The sequence below is a fragment of the Triticum urartu genome, chromosome 7 (genome assembly GCF_003073215.2).
Source record: "Triticum urartu cultivar G1812 chromosome 7, Tu2.1, whole genome shotgun sequence".
Classification (NCBI taxonomy): domain Eukaryota; kingdom Viridiplantae; phylum Streptophyta; class Magnoliopsida; order Poales; family Poaceae; genus Triticum; species Triticum urartu.
The window spans coordinates 42,576,108-42,598,172 of NC_053028.1; the positions used below are offsets into that span (position 1 = coordinate 42,576,108).

At 50.7% G+C, this 22,065-nt stretch overlaps 1 protein-coding gene across 1 annotated transcript; it reads right to left on the reverse strand.

Annotated features, from left to right (window-relative positions):
• Positions 1-10,189: 10,189 nt before the first annotated feature.
• LOC125519734 (probable E3 ubiquitin-protein ligase ARI7) lies at positions 10,190-11,665 on the reverse strand. Its single transcript, XM_048684480.1, has one exon. It carries the CDS (start codon positions 11,663-11,665, stop codon positions 10,190-10,192), a length of 1,476 nt encoding a protein of 491 aa, XP_048540437.1.
• Between the last annotated feature and the right edge of the window lie 10,400 nt (positions 11,666-22,065).

Here is a 22,065-nt window from a genome sequence, read left to right on the forward strand (position 1 = left end):
AAGCGGCAGTGCCACAAGAAAGTGGTACTATCTACATCTTTTGGCGTGAACATGTGTATTACCACGACCGAGATTCACTAAACCATTCACATAGGGTGCATGACCATGAAAGGTATTATTCATGTAAACAGAATAACCATTATTCTCTAACTTAAATGAATAACCGTATTTCAATGAACATGATCTAATCATATTCATGCTCAACGTAGACACCTGATAACATTTATCTAGGTTCAATACTAATCCCGAAGGCAGATGGAGCATGAGATGGTGATCTCATCAACTTTGGAAACACTTCCAACACACATCATCACCTCGCCCTTAGCCAGTCTTTGTTTAGTCCGTAGCTTTTGCTTCAAGTCACCAATAATAGCAACTGAACCGATATCCAATACCCAGGTGCTACCAGGAGTACTAGTGAAGTACACATTAATAACACGTATATACTTTGTTGAAGTTGCCAGCCTTCTTATCTACCATGCATTTGGGGTAATTCCGCTACCAGTGACTGTTCCCCTTACAATAGAAGCACTTAGTCTCGGGTTTGGGTTCAACCTTGGGTTCCTTCACTAGAGCGGCAACTGGTTTGCCATCCATGAAGTTTCCCTTCTAGCCCTTGCCCTTCTTGAAACTAGTGGTCTTGTTAAACCATCAACACTTGATGCTCCTTCTTGATTTCTACCTTTTGCGGTCTTAAGCACTGCGAACAGCTCCGGGATCAACTCCATCCCTTGCATGTCATAGTTCATCACGAAGATCTAGTAGCTTAGTGATAGTGGCTAGAGAACTCTATGAATCACTATCTTATCTGGAAGTTTAACTCCCACTTGATTTAAGTGATTGTAGCACCCAGACAGTCTGAGCACATGCTCACTAGCTGAGCTATTCTCCTCCATCTTGTTGGCAAAAGAACTTGTCAGAGGTCTCATATCTCTCAACATGGGCATGAGCCTGGAATCCCAATTTCAGCTCTTGGAACATCTCATATGTCTTATGGCGTTCAAAACGTCATTGGAATCCCGATTCTAAGCCATAAAGTATGGTGCACTAAACTATCAAGTAGTCATCAGGATGTGTCTGTCAGGTGTTCACAACATCCACAGACGACGTTGTAGGGGTTTGCACATCAAGCGGTGCATCAAAGACGTAAGCCTTCTGTGTAGTAGTGAGGACACTCCTTGGACTACGGACCCAGTCCGCATCATTGCTTACAATATCTTTCAACTTGGTCTTTCTCTAGGAACGTATTGAAACAGGGAGCTACAACGTGAGCTATTTATCTACAACATATTTGCAAAGACAATTTAGACTATGTTCATGATAATTAAGTTCATCTAATCAAATTATTTAATGAACTCCCACTCAGATAGACATCCCTCTAGTCATCTAAGTGAAACATGATCCGAGTCAACTAGGCCATGTCCGATCATCACGTGAGACGGACTAGTCAACATCGGTGAACATCTTCATGTTGATCGTATCTTCTATACGACTCATGCTCGACCTTTCGGTCTTCCGTGTTCTGAGGCCATGTCTGTACATGCTAGGCTCGTCAAGTCAACCTAAGTGTATTGCGTCTGTAAATCTGGCTTACACCCGTTGTATTCGAATGTTAGAATCTATCACACCCGATCATCATGTGGTGCTTCGAAACAACGAACCTCCGCAACGGTGCACAGTTAGGGGGAACACTTTCTTGAAATTATTGCGAGGGATCATCTTATTTAAGCTACCGTCGTTCTAAGCAAATAAGATGTAAAACATGATAAACATCACATGCAATCAAATACTGACATGATATGGCCAATATCATTTTGCTCCTTATGATCTCCATCTTTGGGGCTCCATGATCATCGTTGTCACCGGCATGACACCATGATCTCCATCATCATGATCTCCATCATCGTGTCTTCTCGAAGTTGTCTTGTCATCTATTACTTCTACTACTATGGCTAACGCTTTAGCAATGAAGTAAAGTAATTACATGATGTTTAAGTTGACACGCAGGTCATAAATAAATTAAGACAACTCCTATGGCTCCTGCCGGTTGTCATACTCATCGACATGCAAGTCGTGATTCCTATTACAAGAACATGATCAATCTCATACATCACATATATCATTCATCACATCCTTTTGGCCATATCACATCACACGGCACATGCTGCAAAAACAAGTTAGACGTCCTCTAATTGTTGTTGCAAATTTTTACGTGGCTGCTATAGGTTTCTAGCAAGAACGTTTCTTACCTACGCCAAAACCACAACGTGATATGCCAATTTCTATTTACCCTTCATAAGGACCCTTTTCATCGAATCCGATCCAACTAAAGTGGGAGAGACAGACACCCGCTAGCCACCTTATGCAACTAGTGCATGTTAGTCAGTGGAACCAGTCTCACGTAAGCGTACGTGTAAGGTCGGCCCGGGCCGCTTCATCCCACGATGCCACCGAATCAAGATAAGAGTAGTAATGGCAAGTAAATTGACAATATTGACGCCCACAACTGCTTTGTGTTCTACTTGTGCATAGAAACTACACATAGACCTAGCTCATGATGCCACTGTTGGGGATCATAGCAGAAATTTAAAATTTTCTACGCATCACCAAGATCAATCTATGGAGTAATCTAGCAACGAGGGGAAGGAGAGTGCATCTACATACCCTTGTAGATCGCTAAGCGGAAGCGTTGCAAGAACGTGGATGAAGGAGTCGTACTCGTAGCGATTCAGATCGCAGTTGATTCCGATCTAGGCGCCGACCAACGGCGCCTCCGCTTTCAACACAAGTGCAGCCCGTTGACGTCTCCTACGCCTTGATCCAGCAAGGGGAGAAGGAGAGAATGGGGAAGACTCCGTCCAGCAGCAGCACGACGGCATGGTAGTGGTGGAGGAGCGCGGGACTCCAGCACGGCTTCGCCAAGCACTACGAGAGACGAGGAGGGAGAGGGGTAGGGCTGCGCCAAGAGAGAGATCGAATCGTGTGTTGGGCAGCCCCCATACCTCAAGTATATATAGGGGAGGGGAGGGGGACTGCGCCCCCTCTAGGGTTCCCACCCCAAGGGGTGCGGCAGCCCCTGATCCCATCTAGGGTGGAGGCCACAAGGGGGAGAGGGGGAGGCGCACCTGGGGTGGGCCTTAGGGCCCATCTGCCCTAGGGTTTGCCCCCTCCCCTCTTGGAGGCGCCTTGGGCTTTGGTGGGAGGCGCCCCAGCCCACCTAGGGGCTGGTCCCTTCCCACTATTGGCCCATGTAGGCCTCCGGGGCCGGTGGCCCCTCCCGGTGGACCCCCGGACCCCTCCGGTGGTCCCGGTACACTACCGGTGATGCCCGGAACACTTCCGGTGGCCAAAACCATACTTCCTATATATCAATCTTTACCTCCGGACCATTCCGGAACTCCTCGTGACGTCCGGGATCTCATCCGGGAATCCGAACAACATTCGGTAACCGCGTACATACTTTCCCTATAACACTAGCGTCATCGAACCTTAAGTGTGTAGACCCTACGGGTTCGGGAGTCATGCAGACATGGCCGAGACAACTCTCCGGTCAATAACCAACAGCGGGATCTGGATACCCATGTTGGCTCCCACATGCTCCACGATGATCTCATCGGATGAACCACGATTTCAAGGATTCAATCAATCCCGTATACAATTCCCTTTGTCTATCGGTGCGATACTTGCCCTAGATTCGATCGTCGGTATCCCGATATCTTGTTCAATCTTGTTACCGGCAAGTCTCTTTACTCATTCTGTAACACATCATCCCGTGATCAACTCCTTGGTCACATTGTGCACATTATGATGATGTCCTACCGAGTGGGCCCAGAGATACCTCTCTGTTACACAGAGTGACAAATCCCAGTCTCGATTCGTGCCAACCCAACAGACACTTTCGGAGATACCCGTAGTGCACCTTTATAGCCATCCAGTTACGTTGTGATGTTTGGCACACCCAAAGCACTCCTACAGTATCCGGGAGTTGCACAATCTCATGGTCTAAGGAAATGATACTAGACATTAGAAAAGCTTTAGCATACGAACTACACGATCTTGTGCTAGGCTTAGGATTGGGTCTTGTCCATCACATCATTCTCCTAATGATGTGATCCCGTTATCAACGACATCCAATGTCCATGGTCAGGAAACCGTAACCATCTATTGATCAACGAGCTAGTCAACTAGAGGCTTACTAGGGACATGGTGTTGTCTATGTATCCACACATGTATCTGAGTTTCCTATCAATACAATTCTAGCATGGATAATAAACGATTATCATGAACAATGAAATATAATATAATAATAACTAATTTATTATTGCCTCTAGGGCATATTTTCATCACAGGGATGGGTGCGGTGCCATGTAGGCAGGCAGGCAGCTAAGTTGGCGTGGTGGTGGAGCCTTCATGAAGATCTGCATGTCGCCACGCAGGCACTTGAAGAGTTGGCCTGGGAGCAGCATGTTGCCACGCAGGTGCCCGCCCAGCTGGTTGGGCTAGCAGCTGCATGTGAATGGCGGTGGGAGCTTGGTTGATGTGGGCTTGGTGGTGGCCTTGCCGGCGTCTTTGGCGAGGGCCTTGCCAGGTGGCCCGGCAAGGGTCTCGCCATGGCGTGTTGTCGTCCCCGGCAAGGATCTTGCCGGGGGTCTGGTGGCCTTCCTTGGAAGGGATCTTGCCGAGGATCGTCGTCTTCTAATATGATCTTGAGTATGTCTTCACAAAGATCTGTATGCCACCACAGGGGTGCCTTCCCGAGCCCTGGCCCTATGCTAATGATGGTACTGGGGGCCGTGGTCTCAAGGGTGGCTCGCTCTGTTGGCGTGGGGCGAGCTGTCCCGGCAAGAGTCTTGCCGGGGCCGCTGAGGCCACCCGGCAAGGGTCTTGCCGGGGGAACCTGCTTCGTCCCTCTGCTCTTTGTGGTCTTGGCCTTGGCGTTGCTTTGATTGTCTTGGGCTCCGATTTTTACCTTGGCTCACCTCCCTCGTTTTGCTTGGTGTGGCTGTGGGCGCGGCTCTTACTGCCCGTGCACAGGAAAAGGGGTACAAAGATGCGCCCCTATTTTTGTACACCGACAGCCTATCATTGTTGATTACTCCCTCCGTTCCTAAATGTAAGTCTTTTTAGACATTTCAAATGGACTAAAATATACGGATGCATGTAGACATATTTTAGAGTATAGATTCACTCATTTTGCTCCGTATGTAGCCACTTATTGAAATGTCTAAAAAGACTTATATTTAGGAACGGACGAAGTAGTTTCCTAACTTTTCAAATTAGTTGTCTACAAATATTGTGACGTTGGTTATCATTATTTTTCTAATTCGCCTACAAACACTCTGAAGTTGCTTAACGATGATGCTTAGTTGCTTGCCATTACTGTTTCAGTTGCCTACAATACATTGGAAAGTTGTCCATAAGTGTTGCTAAGTTGCATATCTATGAAACCGAGTTGCTTACCATACCGAAAAGCATTTTATGAAACTAAAAAATGATGTTAAGCTACTCCCTAGTCATGGCAGGCAACTTAGGATAAATTTTAGCCTACCTCGAAAACTAAGTTGCCTACAATACTATCAACTCGGAGGCGAAACTAAACTACTTATGGTAGGACACTTAGATATGAAGCTAGTTAACTTGGTAATCTTGGTAGATAACTTCGAAGGGATCTTCGATGATAGACAGTCATCCTACGCAGACTAACAGTAAGTTGCTTTCCTATAGCACTAAAGTTGCTTCCGTTTCACGCAAAGTTGCTCATAAAAAAAGTTAGTCAAAACATACTCATATGATCGGTTCAAAAGTTATGGCTTTTTGAAATTTTAAAAATGCAAATTAAATGCATACAAGGTGGGATCTGCTAGGAAATCACAGGATGGGCATGAAACACGGTGGACCAGCTGGTTCTCATGTGCATTAATTCCTTTCTGTCGTGTAGCGCGTGCGCCAGCCACAACGAAATCGTGCAGCTGCACGATCTAGCATTTAGTTTTTTTACAGTAGAACCAAACTAACGAAATGAAGGAATGAATAAGGGTGCTAATCGGCTCGGCCGACGAATGCATCGCCCAACCCTCTTTGGGCCGGTGGCCTACATTGTTGGGCAAGCCCAACTAGCGTTGTGTCAGAACTTCGTCTCTTGACCGTCCTACCATAGTACGAACGTGATTTCTCATGCAATGTAACGACACTCTCGTCCGTCAAACCTGCGGGTTGCGGCGGCACAGGAGGCGATGACGGCATGCCGGTGGCCGTGGCAGCAACTTGCGTCTCCAAGTCCTTCTTCGGATATCTGGCGCCTTCTCCGTCAGATCTCCGATGCGCTCCCCCTCTTGTTCTCCATCGGTACAAGCGAACAAACAGGCGGTGGCGATGACAAAACCTCCTCAGCCGCCTCCTTGAGTTCTCTGGCGCCTCTTCCGGGTCTCCTTGCTCGGCATCATGGGTAGTAGCTCGACTTGCATCGCTGACAGGTATTCATATCTTGTTAGCCACAGATGGTTGCCGTATGGGGATTTTTGCATATGTTATGCAGCATCGAAATTGAAGAATTTCGTGCAAAGAAAGGAGGTAGAACTAACCTGCAGTTTCCCATATTTCATATCAGTTATCTTGTATGCGGCGAGCACAGCCTTGACAGCATCGTACGTCCACGCAGAGACAGCAAACTTATGTGGAGGTGGCGGGCCTCATATCCCAGTAAAGTCAACGGTGGACAGATCAAGACGATCCACGTCCATGAGCTGGTGTACACAATTTGAAAGAAAAATATGGCAGTTGTCATCATCCTATGTTGAAAAAAGTAGCTAATGTATATTCCTTTAGTCATCTAGTTGAAGGAGATGAAAGAAAGAAAGAGTTGCCATCTATCTATGTTATTCGCCACATGCTGTGCTGGCAGTTGCCATCTTGTTATAATGATAGTTGCCACAAGGTCAACATCATGGCTGCCATGCATATTTTATAAACAAAGAGTGGATGTATGAAATAAACATTTTTGTGTGTGTGTGCTGTTGAAAAATGTTATTGCCTTGAAGGCAGCAACCACGAATGCCATGGATTAAATAAAAGTCGCCTTCACACATAAACAAAATCACATAAAACAAAATGAAAAACAAACGGGTTGCCATGCATGATCTTGTACGGTTCACACTAATCAATAGCTGACATGATTGTCCAACAAGAAATGTGGCAACTAAACACATTGGCTTCATTTAAAAATGTACAGATCATAAGGCACTTAAACAATGTTCAAGTTGCCATGTTAGCACAAAGTCAATACAAAGAAAGGCACACATCTTCCACTACACAAACATATAATGTGGCAACTCACACCCTGTCCTCATATAAAAATGAGTTGACATATGTTCACGGGCAAATGTACTAGGTTGAAATTGCCATATTAAAATGCAAGACAGTTCAAAAAAATGCTGAAAACATTTACTAAACAACCTGTAATGTGGCAATTCACACCCTGGACTCATATTAAAAATGAGTTGCCATGTAATACAGCCAAATATGTTCAGATATCACAAGTCAGCATGGCAAAACGCAAAAATGAGTCTATAGTACAGTGAATTTGCCCATTATCCTGCCTACAGCATGGCAACAGCCATAGTGTGTTCACAAAATTAGTTGCCACACGGAAAGCATATTTGTGGCAACTGGCACGGTTGATCAGAAAATTAGTTCCATTCAGTGCAGATAGTTGTTGAAACTGCCATGGCTGCCTTTACACTACACTATGAAATACAACTACCTAGATCTAGGGTTCATTGGCAACTATCATACCCTCAAATTCAACAACGAAAAACTTCCTGCACCTATGTCAATAGCATTTCGAGGCAATACATAACTAACAACTAGAAAAACGCCGGCTCAATCGCAAGACAAAACCCAGATGTGGCTGCGGACAGGCCGAGCCACACCGGCATGGCTGCCACCGCGGCGGCGACGAAACTGTGCAATGCCACCCTAAACGGCAAGCACGGGACTCCTTCGCCGACAGGAACGCGGGAGCACCGCGAATCCGTCGGAATCTCGATGAATTTCGAGCGGAAAATTGACCATATAGGGGAGGCGGGAATGCAGGCAAGGAATGTGAGCATCGGAAGGAGCATTACCTTCAATTTGCGGGCACAACGGCGAAGACGCTCCGGTCCGGCGAGCCCCACCGATGGCCGCGAATTCCGTCGACTCTTCCGCCTCCACCGCCGCCTTCTCCTCTCGGCTTCTCCTCCAATCGACTGAACTACTATGGATGGTGGGTTGGGTGAGTAATGAAGTGGAGCGAGTAAATGAAACCGTGAGGGGGGGGGGCGAAGTGCGAGACTTGGTTGACGGCAACCGCAATCGGGTGTGCACGTGCGGGCGCCACGGCAGTTCCACCGCACGCTCCCGACTGGCAACCGTTGACCACGGAGAGGAAACCGGCCTGCGGGCGAACTCTCTCACACGCCACACACGCGAGTTGTCCTATGTGGCACACAAAGTCACCCATTTCATGCCAAGATTCGTGCAGAAGTGACTGGACGGCGATGGAGGCGTGTGGGTGAGTTGACTAACGCCCACACGTATGGATGTTACTGTTTCCGCTTCAACAAACATCATGTGAGTGTGTGTGTGTGGCGTGAAATGGTTGACGGCAACCGCAATCGGGTGTGCACGTGCGGGCGCCACGGCAGTTCCACCGCACGCTCCCGACTGGCAACCGTTGACCACGGAGAGGAAACCGGCCTGCGGGCGAACTCTCTCACACGCCACACACGCGAGTTGTCCTATGTGGCACACAAAGTCACCCATTTCATGCCAAGATTCGTGCAGAAGTGACTGGACGGCGATGGAGGCGTGTGGGTGAGTTGACTAACGCCCACACGTATGGATGTTACTGTTTCCGCTTCAACAAACATCATGTGAGTGTGTGTGTGTGGCGTGAAATGGTTGACGGCAACCGCAATCGGGTGTGCACGTGCGGGCGCCACGGCAGTTCCACCGCACGCTCCCGACTGGCAACCGTTGACCACGGAGAGGAAACCGGCCTGCGGGCGAACTCTCTCACACGCCACACACGCGAGTTGTCCTATGTGGCACACAAAGTCACCCATTTCATGCCAAGATTCGTGCAGAAGTGACTGGACGGCGATGGAGACGTGTGGGTGAGTTGACTAATGCCCACACGTATGGATGTTACTGTTTCCGCTTCAACAAACATCATGTGAGTGTGTGTGTGTGTGTGTGAGGGGTGGTGTTTGTGCGCGTCTGTGTTGTACTCAATGTTTCTGAAAAGAAATAAATAATCAGGTAACGTATTATGTACTCCATAGCCTGAAGGCTGTGTAACAATGTGGAGGTCTAATGACACCCATCATCGGCCGCGATGGAGGTGTCTAAACGGTGGATTGTGCACCGCTAGCCACTGATCGCCATGGAAGAAGAATTAAGAGTATATATAGGAGGCCGAGAGGAACTCACTGTAAGGAGAGGGGCGTGGGAAAAAGGAGGTTTTGCCTGTAACGTGCGTGACATCTTTCATGATTTTTTGCCGGGGTGCGTGGAAAATTGCGTACGCATACGGATGTTGAGTACTACTCTAGTTAAACCAGGAACCTTGGGTACGTAGGGGTGATGGAGCAGGTAGTAGGTACTCCCTTCGTCTAGAAATACTTGTCATCAAAATGAATAAAAATCTTATATCAGGATTTTTATTCATTTTGATGAAGTATTTTCGGACGGAGATACTAATAGCTAGTCAAGGACACATTAGCAGAAAACGGTGTTTGACAATGGTTGACCGCATTAATACAAAGGACCAAATCTAACAAGTTGCAGAAAACAAAAGGAGTTGAGATAAAAGCTACTACCTCGGTTTCAGTTTATAAGTCCTACATGTATACCTAGGTTGCTAATTTTATCACCTTAATATAAACTATATAACATAAAAATTATACGGTTTGAAAATAGAACATCTGAAGTTTATATTGATATTATATTTTTTGTAATATATGACTTGTATTAGATTGGTCGAATTGATGACCTAGAAACACGCGCACACCCTGTAAACTGAGAGAGAGATAGTACTACATCTGGCAATGGATGAATTAAGGTGGAAAATTGTCTAGCTCTAATTAAAAAGCAACTACTTGTAGTCTGTTAAACCAGGAACCTTGGGTACGTAGGGGCGATGGAGCAGCTAGTCGAGATCGGTTTGGAAAGCTTCAGCCATGCTCTCGAAGTAATCGTGGGTCTGCTTGGTGAGCTTGGCGAGCCTGTCAAAGTAGGACGAGACGCCGCCGTCGGCAGCGTAGTAGTTTTCGTCGGCGGTGCGCTCGGCCTCGGCCATCTTGTGGAGGCGCTCCAGCGAGTCCTCGGCCTCGCCCTGGAGGCACTCGAGGAGGTTGAGCTTGTCCCTGTCGGCGAAGTAGCCGTACGCGTAGGTCCACCTCAGCATCCGCCGGCCCTCGAGGATCTGCCGGTAGGCGTCGATGAGGAAGCCGAGCTGCCTCTGCGCCTCGTCGGCGGCAGCGCCCTCGAGGTAGCCCTCCCTGGCGCTCTCCAGCTCGAACATGTCCTCGCTGGCCCTCACCCGCGAGTGCTCGTGCGCCACCCAGCGCTCGTAGTAGTGCATGTACCGGTCGAGGGAGGCCCTGGCGTAGGCCTGCCGGGCGTCGATCTCGTCGACCTCGTAGCGGTTGCAGGTGTGGCCAACGCGGTAGTCGGCGAGGCAGATCCAGCAGAACTCGTGGCGGCAGGGGTCCCGGCAGGTCATGTGGTTGCAGCCCGTGTTCTTCTCGATGGGGCGCCGGCACTTGGGGCACAGCTTGGTGTTGGCCATCACCCAGTTGGTGCTCTCCGACTCGGAGCTGTTCTTGGCCGCCCAGTCGCGCACCGTGCGGCACGGCACCGGCCGGTGCGACTCCTCGGCGCAGACGATGCAGAAGCCGTGGCCGCAGTCGCACACCACGTCCAGCTGCTCGCTGAGGGTTTCCCCGCCGAGATACTCCATGGCGAGGCCGCACCCGGGAGCGGGGCACCACCTCATGGTCTTGCTCTCCTCCACGTACGACCGGAGCGCGAACCCCGCGTACCGCTGCTTGTCCTCCTCGTCGGCGACGTCGTCCACCAGGTCCCGGAGCACGGCCGCCGAGCAGGACGGGTCCGGGCACCGCAGCGACAGGCACCGGGCGCCGTCCTCCACCGCCGCGCGGACGTACCAGCGCCAGCACACGCGGCAGTAGAGATGGCCGCACCCCGCCGACCTCATCTGGCCTGGAGGGTGATTGTCGAAGCAAAGGTCGCAGGTGAGCTTCTTATCCTTGCGCTTGCGCTTGGGCTCCGCCACGGCGTCGCCGTCGCTCGGCGGTAGCAAACCGACGGCGGCGCGGAGGCCCTGCTCGTCGGAGAACCACTTGTCCTGGACCACGAGGGTGCTCCAGTGGCAGTGGCGCAGGACGATGGCCGCGATCGCCGGCGGGACCTGGATGAGGTCGGCGACCCCGGCGATGCAGTCGTCCTGGAGCGCGCGCACGGCACCCTCGGTGATGACCTTGTACTTCTGCCTCCTCGCGGCCAGCAGCGCCGCCATGTCGTCGTCCGACTCGAGCTCGATCGGGTCCTCCTCCTCGTCGAAATCGCTGTAGCCCTGGTCGTCGTTGTCGCTCGATGCCATGGCTGGATCTTGGACCTACGTACGAGCGTGTGACCGGGAGATAGATAGATAGATACGATTCAATCCGATCTCGTCGACGACGCCGTTGCCGCTCTTATATACTGGCGTCGCTCCGCCCAAGACGCTAGGGTTCAATCCAATCTCCTCGCGTGATAAGCTTCCTAGTTTAAACCGCAGTCCTTTCCTCTTCCAAGGAGATCTTAACGATCTCAATCTCTCGTCTTCCATAACAAGTTTTTTTTTTTTTTGCACCGGTCTTCCATAACAAGTTAACAAACTAGAGTACGTCGCACATTGGAACGGTTTCGATTCCTACTCGTATACGGAATCTTTTTCTTTTTTGCGGGGAGCTCGATCGTATACCCAATCGATCTCTATTGCTTTTTTTTCGGGGTAACTCAGTTCTTATTTTAAAAGTAAAAAATTCTCTATTTTTAATTTTTAATGGAAAACGTTTTATTTTTAAAAAAGAGGATAACTTCCTGTCTTTGCATCAGGACGATGCATGCAACTATAAATTATTAAAAATACAAAATCGAGCAGCCGAACATCATCTACCTGGAAATAAAATGGTAAACAAACCCTGAGGCCGTATACCTCGCGACAGTACCTCCCCCGGATAGCCACTAATCCATATAATACAAGACACAACATAAACGAAAATACACAATTCCTAGGCTATGCCTTCAAAAAGGAATCGCAACACGTGCGGCGATGATGGCGAGTTCATCATAAGGTTGAACTCCGGATTCTCATCCTCAAAGCCAAGCTTCACTCCACCAACACGACACAGCGCGCAACGACATAGTCCGATCAGAGATCTTGTGTTTCCATCGAAGTGTATAAAGTCATCACTCAAGCTGTATGTACCATCCGCTCTTATCCGTCTACCGACACCTCGATAGCCGGATATCTCTGGAGGAGACAACAGAAGACAAAGACATCTCAGACCACCTGTCTCCCGCTACTGTCGCACCACCTTCGATCTGACAACAACAAGCTAAACATGACACCTCCGCTAGAGCCACCGTGCATCACTTGCCGATAGCAGGCATGACTCGATATCTCCATATAAGATGATGTGAGTAGCATCCGCCGGTAGCGCATCCACCGGTGGCTTCACCTGGCGACGACAGGCACCGCCTGGCAAATCCGAACGAGGCACATGTGTCACCTGTCGAGCCGCATCGAACCCGATCTGTTGATGGAAGGGGCTTCCCATACCGTCACCAACCTTAGAAAGGCCATCACCACCTCGAGATCCAGACTCCGAATCGCCCACACGATCCCGGAGTCCGCGGCAGTTGATGAAGAGGGGTCGTCGCCCTGATTTCGGGCGCTACATGGAGCACCCACCGTCGCGCCAGCCATTGTCGTTGTCGCCCATACAAGAGCAACCGCCGCCGCGATCCCGCATCACGCGCCGTCCACGTCGGAGTAAGCTCCATCCGCCACACGCGTCCTGCGACGTCCCCAGGGCGGGATCGCAAGATCCGCCGCCACTGGCGCCGCCACAAGGACCCACCATCTGGCCCATCATCCCCGGCGGAGGGGACACCGCCACCGCCATGTTCAGATTCGGGCCGGAGTCGCCGCCGCGTCCGCCAAGACCGGATCCGGGCCGGACGCCGCCACCGGCCACACCCAGCCCACCTCCATCCTCTGGCCATCTCACCCCGCATCACCACAAACGCCTCCAGCAGGAGCCACCGCGCCGCCATGGATCGACGAAGAGGACACACCTCCGTGGATCCGGCGCCCTCACCACCGTATAGTTTGGGAGAGAGGAGCAGCCCTCTGCCGCTGCCGTCGAACGCACGGGCTCTGCCCGGCGCTGTCCCCCTGCAGCGGCGGAGGGGAAGGAGGGATGGGATCGAGGCGGACGGGGGCTAGGTTTGCCCCCCTCCCCCCGATCGCCCTTGAGGGGCGAGCAATGAGGGGGTACGAGGGGGTCTCCTCTCTGTTACGAGGGGGTACGAGGAGGCCGGCCCCTAAAATTTGGGGAGGAATTTCACTTCCCCGGCCTCTAATTAATGAAAAACGTGTTTCTCTCTATCCTTTTAACTATAACTACGTACCAGAGGGACACGTGGTCATCTCAAAAAAAAAGAGGCACAAGTGGTCGCATAGTATTTTTTAGGATTAATATTGTTGCCGCTTTATTTAGACACCAAAATTTGGAATTTCATCTGAGATTACATCAAAGGACATGTCCATTGCTAGACGCTTATAAAGAGGTAAAATACAAAAGAATAAACACTCAAAAATTAAAACACGAATCAAAGCACTCCCGGGTCCAACTCAAGGCGCTAATAGAGCGTGCTAAATACCAGCGCCCCGAATCCCCCGATTTGCATGCCGGAAGCCAAAAAAGAAACAAGTGTTGGCAGAATCCCGGGAGGATTTTTGGCTTGCGCCTCATTATAAGAGCTGAAGGAAATATGCCCTAGAGGTAACAATAAAGTTGTTATTTATATTTTCTTATATCATGATAAATGTTTATTACTCATACTAGAATTGTATTAACCGGAAACTTAGTACATATGTGAATACATAGACAAACAGAGTGTCCCTACTATGCCTCTACTTGACTAGCTCGTTAATCAAAGATGGTTAAGTTTCCTAACTATAGACATGTGCTGTCATTTGATGAACGGGATCACATCATTAGATAATAATATGATGAACAAGACCCATCCGTTAGCTTAGCATAATGATAGTTTAGTTTTATTGTTATTGCTTTCTTCATGACTTATACATATTCCTCTGACTATGAGATTATGCAACCCCCGAATACCGGAGGAACACTTTGTGTGCTATCAAACGTCACAATGTAACTGGGTGATTATAAAGATGCTCTACAGGTATCTCCGAAGGTGTTTGTTGAGTTGGCATATATCAAGATTATGATTTGTCACTCCGTGTATCAGAGGTATCTCTGGGCCCTCTCGGTAATGCTCATCACTATAAGCCTTGCAAGCAATGTGACTAATGAGTTAGTTGCGGAATGATGCATTACGGAGCGGATAAAGAGACTTGCCGGTAACGAGATTGAACTAGGTATGATGATACCGACGATCGAATCTCGGGCAAGTAACATACCGATGACAAAGGGAACAACGTATGTTGTTATGCGGTTTGACCGATAAAGATCTTCGTAGAATATGTAGGAGCCAATATGAGCATCCAGGTTCCGCTATTGTTTATTGACCGGAGATGTGTCTCGGTCATGTCTATATAGTTCTCGAACCCGTAGGGTCCGCACGCTTAACGTTCGATGACAATTTGTATTATGAGTTATGTGATTTGATGACCGAAATTTGTTCGGAGTCCCGGATGAGATCACGAACATGACGAGGAGTCTCGAAATGGTCGAGAGGTAAAGATTGATATATTGAAAGGTTATACACGGACATCAGAATGGTTCCGATAAGGTTCGGGGATTTATCAGAGTACCGAGAGGTTATCGGAACCCCCCGGGAAAGTTATTGGGCCTAATGGGCCATAGTGGAGGAGAGGAGGTAGGCCACAGGAGGTGGGGCGCCCCCCCTTGCCTCAATGCGAATTGGACAAGGGGAGGGGAGCGGGCCCCCTCTTTCCTTCTCCCTCTCCTTCCTTTCCCATTTCCCCCTCTCTGTTGGAAGGAAAGGGGGGTGGCGAATCCTACTAGGTTTCGAGTCCTAGTAGGACCCCCCCCTTGGCGCGCCTCCCCCTTGGTCGGCCTCCTCCTCCCCCCTCCTTTATATACGTGGGCAGGGGGGCACCCCAAAGGACAACCGACAATATCTTAGCTGTGTGCGGTGTCCCCCTCGACAGTTTAACACCTCAGTCATATCGTCGTAGTGCTTAGGCGAAGCCCTGTGCTGGTAACTGCATCACCATCGTCGCCACGCCATCGTGCTGACGGAACTCTCCCTCGTCCCTCTACTGGATCAAGTGCTAGAGGGACGTCATCGTGCTGAACGTGTGCTGAACACGGAGGTGTCGTATGTTCGGTAGTTGGATCGGTTGGATCGTGAAGATGTTCGACTACATCAACCGCGTTACTAAACGCTTCCGCTTTCGGTCTACGAGGGTACATGGACACACTCTCCCGTCTCGTGGCTATGCTTCTCCAAGATAGACCTTGCGTGATCGTAGGAAAGTTTTTTAATTACTATGTTCCCCATTAGTGGCATCCGAGCCAGGTCTATGCGTAGATCTTATATGCACGAGTAGGACACAAAGAGTTGTGGGCGATAAATAGTCATACTGCTTACCACCAACGTCTTACTTTGATTCGGCCGTATTGTTGGATGAAGCGGACCGTGATGAAGACATGTACCTAGGGTGGGGACACGGACCTGACCTAAGAGTCCTACCCTAGGACACCCCTAGGAGAAGTCACCTTTCAATCGACTTAAAGGTATCCCACTCGACGGACTCAAGACACTCGACCTGCAGGTTATCACTCGACCATGAAGCCAACCACTCGACCGCCAGGAGACCTGTAGTCACTCCGCAGGCAAACGGTCAGCTATTAAGTAGTCTTTATGGTCATTATAGCACTTTATTAGGGGCGTTACCAGTAACGCCCAACCTTAAATGTACCTTAAACCCTGCATTACTGAGGGCAGGACGGGGCCGGCGAACTCTATATAAGCCACCCCCCTCCTCAGTAACAAGGGTTCGCACCCCTATTATTCACACGCCAGTAATCCAATCGACCGCCTCCGGGCACCGAGACGTAGGGTGTTACTTCCTCCGCGAAGGGCCTGAACTCGTACATCTTGGTGTGTTTACAACTTCCCAATAGCTGAGACCTAGCCTCTCCATACGTACCCCCCTACATCACTGTCAGAGTTAGAACCACGACAGTTGGCGCCCACCGTGGGGCAGCAGTCTTAGCGCCTGATTGGAGAAGTTGCGATTTTTCCGATCCCTTTGATCATGGTTTCGTGCGGAGTTTTGGTGGAGGGCCGCGAGATCCGTCTCGGCGCGCTCACGTTCATCGCCGACGACTCCGCCTGGCTTTAGGAGGCGCCACTCGACATCGACGCGCTCCCCGTCCGCGGTGCGACGCATTTCCGCGCATGCGTTCGTGGCGTCCTCCTGCGGCAACCGTCGACCCAATATCGGTCGGCCCCCGTATCGTCTTCCCGCTCTGTCTCCCACCGGCGCAAGCGCTCCGGTCGGTCGAGACTTCAGAGGTGGGTGAGACATGCCGTGGCTCGCCAGTCGGCCACCCCGCAAGTCGCGGCGATCGAGCCCGACGAATCCTTTTGCGGCCTGTTCGACCTATCGACTGGCTCCGCGGAGACCGCATCCGAGTGCGACAGCAGCGACCCAGCGGCTGAGGTTCTGGCAGTTGATGGGACGCACAGTCCTCCTGGTTTCCCTCGCGCTGGTGGAGGCGCGGGTGGGGGCGACCCGTCGCATCCCCACGATGAGTACCCCCCCCCGAACCTCTCACCTCATTACAGCGAGAGGAGCTTCGCCGTCGGAACATGGACGCGCTCCACACTCCTATTGTCGGAGAAACCCCCGAGGCCCGGGCCTTGGAGGACGCGCGCTTGGCTAACCTGGCCGAGCACACTCGACTGGAGAATCTCCAGCGGATACTCGACGAGCAAGCGCGTCAGCGGGCTCCCGAGTCCAGTCGACGTCAGCAAGCTCCCGAGTCCAGTCGGCGTCAGCTTTTCCCACCGCCGCAGGTATACCGAACCCCAGTTTAGAATTTGGCCGCTGCGGCCCGTATAGCAGAATCAATTCAGCCCTCCCAGTCGGAGGCGGGCAGAGCCTTGTTGCAGATCAGACCGCTGCTCCAGGCGGCGAGAAACCAGAATTCTGCTGTCCCTCAGTCGCGGAACAGGATCCACAGTCGATCCGTCGCAACGGGTACAGTCGAGTCGGCTCACAGCCCGAGATCTCCCCCGAGGCGTGAGGGACGTGGCGACCGGCATGATCAGTACAGGAGGAATGGGCAGTATGATCACCGATTCGACCGTGATGATCGACGTCGAGTGCCAACCCCTCCCCCGAGGAGTGGGTCATACGCGCCTCGACGGCAAGATGACAGACGCCCTCATAGTGTCGGGCAGAGGATTCCAGTCGACCCCAGGGACCCAGGCTTTGAGCGAGATCTGTCCTCGTTCAAGGCTTGGTCGACAGGAACAGGGCTCATCGGGAAGGCCATAACAGAGATGCGCCCGCCAGCAGCAGAGCAGGTGTTTCAAGGCCAGAGTGTTTCAGTCGAGCCATCAGGGCCGCAGTGATTCCTCCCAACTTCAGGCTGGCGACTGGGGTCAGCAAGTTCACCGGTGAATCTAAGCCTGACACTTGGCTCGAAGATTACCGAGTGGCTGTACAGATTGGCGGCGGCAACAATGAAGTAGCCATGAAGCATTTTCCTCTCATGTTAGAGGGCTCAGCCAGAGCGTGGCTGAATCAGTTGGCACCCAGCAGCATCTACACCTGGGAGGACCTCTCCCGAGTGTTTGTCACAACCTTTGAAGGAACCTGCAAGTGACCTGCGGGCCTTACAGAGTTGAGGTCCTGCGTACAGAAGCCGAATGAAACACTGAGGGATTACATCCAGAGGTGGATCATGCTGCATCACACAGTACAGAATGTGCCAGACCATCAAGCAGTTTGTGCCTTCAAGGAAGGCGTTAAATACAGAGAGTTGAATTTGAAGTTCGGTCGAACTGGAGAGATGTCTCTGAATCGGATGATGGAGATTGCCACCAAGTACGCTAATAGTGAAGACGAAGATCGACTCCGAAGCGGCAAGCTCAAGGCAGTCGCCCAAGAAACCGGAGGAAACTCCAGTCGGAAACAGAAGCGGAAGGCCAAGCCGGCCGCTCCTGGGGAGGCCCTGGCCGTAGCCCAGGGAAACTTCAAGGGAAAACCCAAAGGCCCCTGGAAGCCCAAGAAAGTCAAGGATCAAGATGGAAATGATGTTTTGGATCTGCCATGTCACATCCACACAAAGAAAGATGAAGAGGGTAATTTCATTTACCCGAAGCATACCACTCGACAGTGTCGATTCCTGATCCAGCAGTTTCAGGGCAAACAGCCCAAAGACAAGGAAAAAGAGTCAGACAGAGTTGAGGACAAGGAAGACAGTGACGATGGATACCCCCAAGTCAATTCCACCCTGATGATTTTTGCCGATGTCGAGAGCAAAAGTCGACTGAAAGTCATTAACCGCGAGGTCACGCCCAGTTACCTGAAGTGGTCTCAGACTGCCATCACATTCGACCAGTCCGATCACCCGACGCACATTGCCACCCCTGGGAGGCAAGCTTTGGTGATCGACCCAATCGTTGAAGGCACTCGACTGACCAAAGTCCTGATGGATGGCGGCAGTGGCTTGAACATACTATATGCTGAAACTTTGAAAGGAATGGGCATTCCGATGTCCAGACTGAGTACCAGTAACATGAGCTTCCACAGAGTCATTCCTGGCAAGAAAGCCGAATCACTCGGCCAGATAGCTCTTGATGTGGTTTTCGGTGATTCAAAGAATTACCGCAAGGAGAAGTTGACATTCGAGGTTGTGGACTTCCAAAGTGCTTATCATGCCATTTTGGGCAGGCCAGCTTACGCGCGCTTCATGGCTCGACCATGTTACGTGTACCTCAAACTGAAGATGCCTGGCCCTAAAGGGGTAATCACTGTTACAGGCAATCGGAAGAAGGCAGAAGAGTGCTTTCAGAAAGGCTCTAAGATTGCAGATGCTCAGATGGCAGTGGTCGAGCTGCAAGAGTACCAAAAGACTGCCGATCCGAGTGAATTGCTACGGGCCAAGAAGCCTGCTTCAGAGTCAGCTTTTCAGTCGTCCGGTGAAACAAAGACAGCTCACATTCACCCGACCGACCCCGACGCTGCTCCGACTCACATCTCGACGACGCTCGACTCCAAATATGGAGAAGCGCTCATCCAGTTCCTCCGTGAGAACTGGGACGTCTTCGCATGGAAGCCTTCTGACATGCCTGGAGTTCCCAGGGGGCTGGCTGAGCACCGTCTGCGAGTCGACCCGAAGTTCAAGCCTGTGACAGAACATCTTCGACGGTCCGCCGTCCAGAAAAGGATGGCCATTGGCGAGGAGGTGGCTCGGCTCTTAGCAGCGGAGTTCATCCGAGAGATTTACCACTCCGAGTGTCTCGCCAATGTCGTCATGGTCCCCAAGAAGGACAAGTCACTTCGCATGTGCATTGATTTCAAACATATCAATCGGGCCTACCCGAAAGATCATTTTCCTCTCCCCCACATCGACCAGATAGTGGACTCGACTGCGGGATGTGAGCGTTTGTCTTTTCTAGATGCTTATTCAGGGTACCATCAGATCCGTCTGTATGGACCTGACGAGAACAAAACGGCTTTCATCACCCCATTTGGGTGCTTCTGCTATGTCACCATGCCCTTCGGCCTCATGAATGCTGGAGCCACGTTCATGAGGATGATTCAGAAGTGTTTGTTCACTCAGATCAGTCGGAACGTAGAAGCATACATGGATGATATTGTGGTTAAGTCACGGAAAGGTTCCGACCTACTGACTGACCTTGCGGAAACCTTTGCTAACCTCAGGAGATATGATATCAAGCTCAATCCATCAAAGTGCACATTCGGAGTTCCAGGTGGAAAGTTACTCGGTTTCCTCGTTTCCGAACGAGGAATCGACGCTAACCCCGAGAAAGTTGGCACCATACTCCGGATGAAGCGCCCCGTGCGTATACACGATGTCCAGAAGCTTACAGGTTGCTTGGCTGCTCTAAGTCGATTCATTTCTCGACTCGGTGAGAAAGCGTTGCCTCTTTACCGACTGATGAAGAAGTCTGACAAGTTCGAGTGGACTCCAGAAGCTGACGCAGCGTTTGCAGAGCTCAAAGCTCTGCTCTCCACCCAGCCGGTGCTTGCTGCCCCAATCAGCAAAGAGCCTCTGCTGCTGTACATTGCGGCCACGGGACAAGTTGTCAGTACAGTACTCACGGTCGAGCGGGAAGAAGAAGGAAAGGCCCTCAGAGTTCAGCGCCCAGTCTATTATCTGTCTGAAGTTTTGACCCCTTAAAAACAAAGATACCCTCACTACCAGAAGCTTGTATATGGGATTTACATGACCACGAAGAAGGTTGCACATTACTTCTCTGACCACTCCATTACAGTCGTCAGCGACGCCCCACTGTCAGAGATTCTGCATAACAGTGATGCAACTGGTCGAGTGGCCAAGTGGGCGATTGAACTCCTTCCCTTAGATATCAAGTTTGAAGCAAAGAAGGCTATCAAGTCCCAAGCAATCGCAGATTTCATCGCCGAGTGGATTGAACAGCAACTTCCGACTCAAGTTCACTCGGAGCACTAGACCATGTTCTTCGATGGATCTAAGATGCTGAATGGTTCCGGTGCTGGGGTAGTTCTAGTCTCCCCCCGAGGAGATAAGCTCAGATATGTTCTCCAGATTCACTTCGATTCCTCCAATAATGAAGCAGAATATGAAGCACTTTTGTATAGGTTACGCATGGCCATTTCACTCGGCGTCCGTCGCCTCATGGTCTATGGCGACTCAGATTTGGTGGTTAATTAGGTGATGAAGGAGTGGGACGTCAGAAGTCCGGCCATGACTGGTTATTGCAATGCAGTAAGAAAGCTAGAAAAGAAATTCGAGGGATTAGAGCTTCATCACATCCCCCGACTGAAAAATCAAGCAGCTGATGATCTGGCAAAGATAGGCTCCAAGAGAGAAGCCATCCCCAGCAATGTGTTTTTGGAGCACATCCGCTCGCCGTCAGTCCAGGAGGATCCTTTCACAGAAGAAGCCCCATAGCCGAAAAGTGCCACGGATCCGACTGAAGTCGAAGTTCCTGCTGTGGTCGACCTAATCATGGAAGTCTTGGCAATCACTCCTGACTGGACGATACCGTACATCGCGTATATCCTAAGGAAAGAGCTCCCAGAGGACGAGGAAGAGGCTCGACAGATCGTCCGCCGATCCAAGGCCTTCACAGTCATAAAGGGGTAGTTCTATAGAGAAAGCGCGACCGAAATCGGTCAGAAGTGCATAACACCAGAAGAAGGTCGGATAATCCTTGATGATATCCACTCGGGGACCTGTGGCCACCATGCGTCCTCCCGGACCATTGTGGCTAAAGCATACCGAGCGGGATTTTACTGGCCTAGAGCAAATGAGATGGCGAAAGAGATAGTCAACAAGTGTGGAGGCTGCCAGTTCTACTCCAACATGTCACACAAGCCTGCATCAGCCCTGAAGACCATTCCACTCGTCTGGCCCTTTGCTGTCTGGGGACTGGACATGGTTGGTCCACTGAGAACAGGCAGGAGCGGATTCACGCATGTGCTTGTGGCAGTCGACAAGTTCACCAAATGGATCGAAGCCAAGCCTATCAGAAATCTTGATGCCA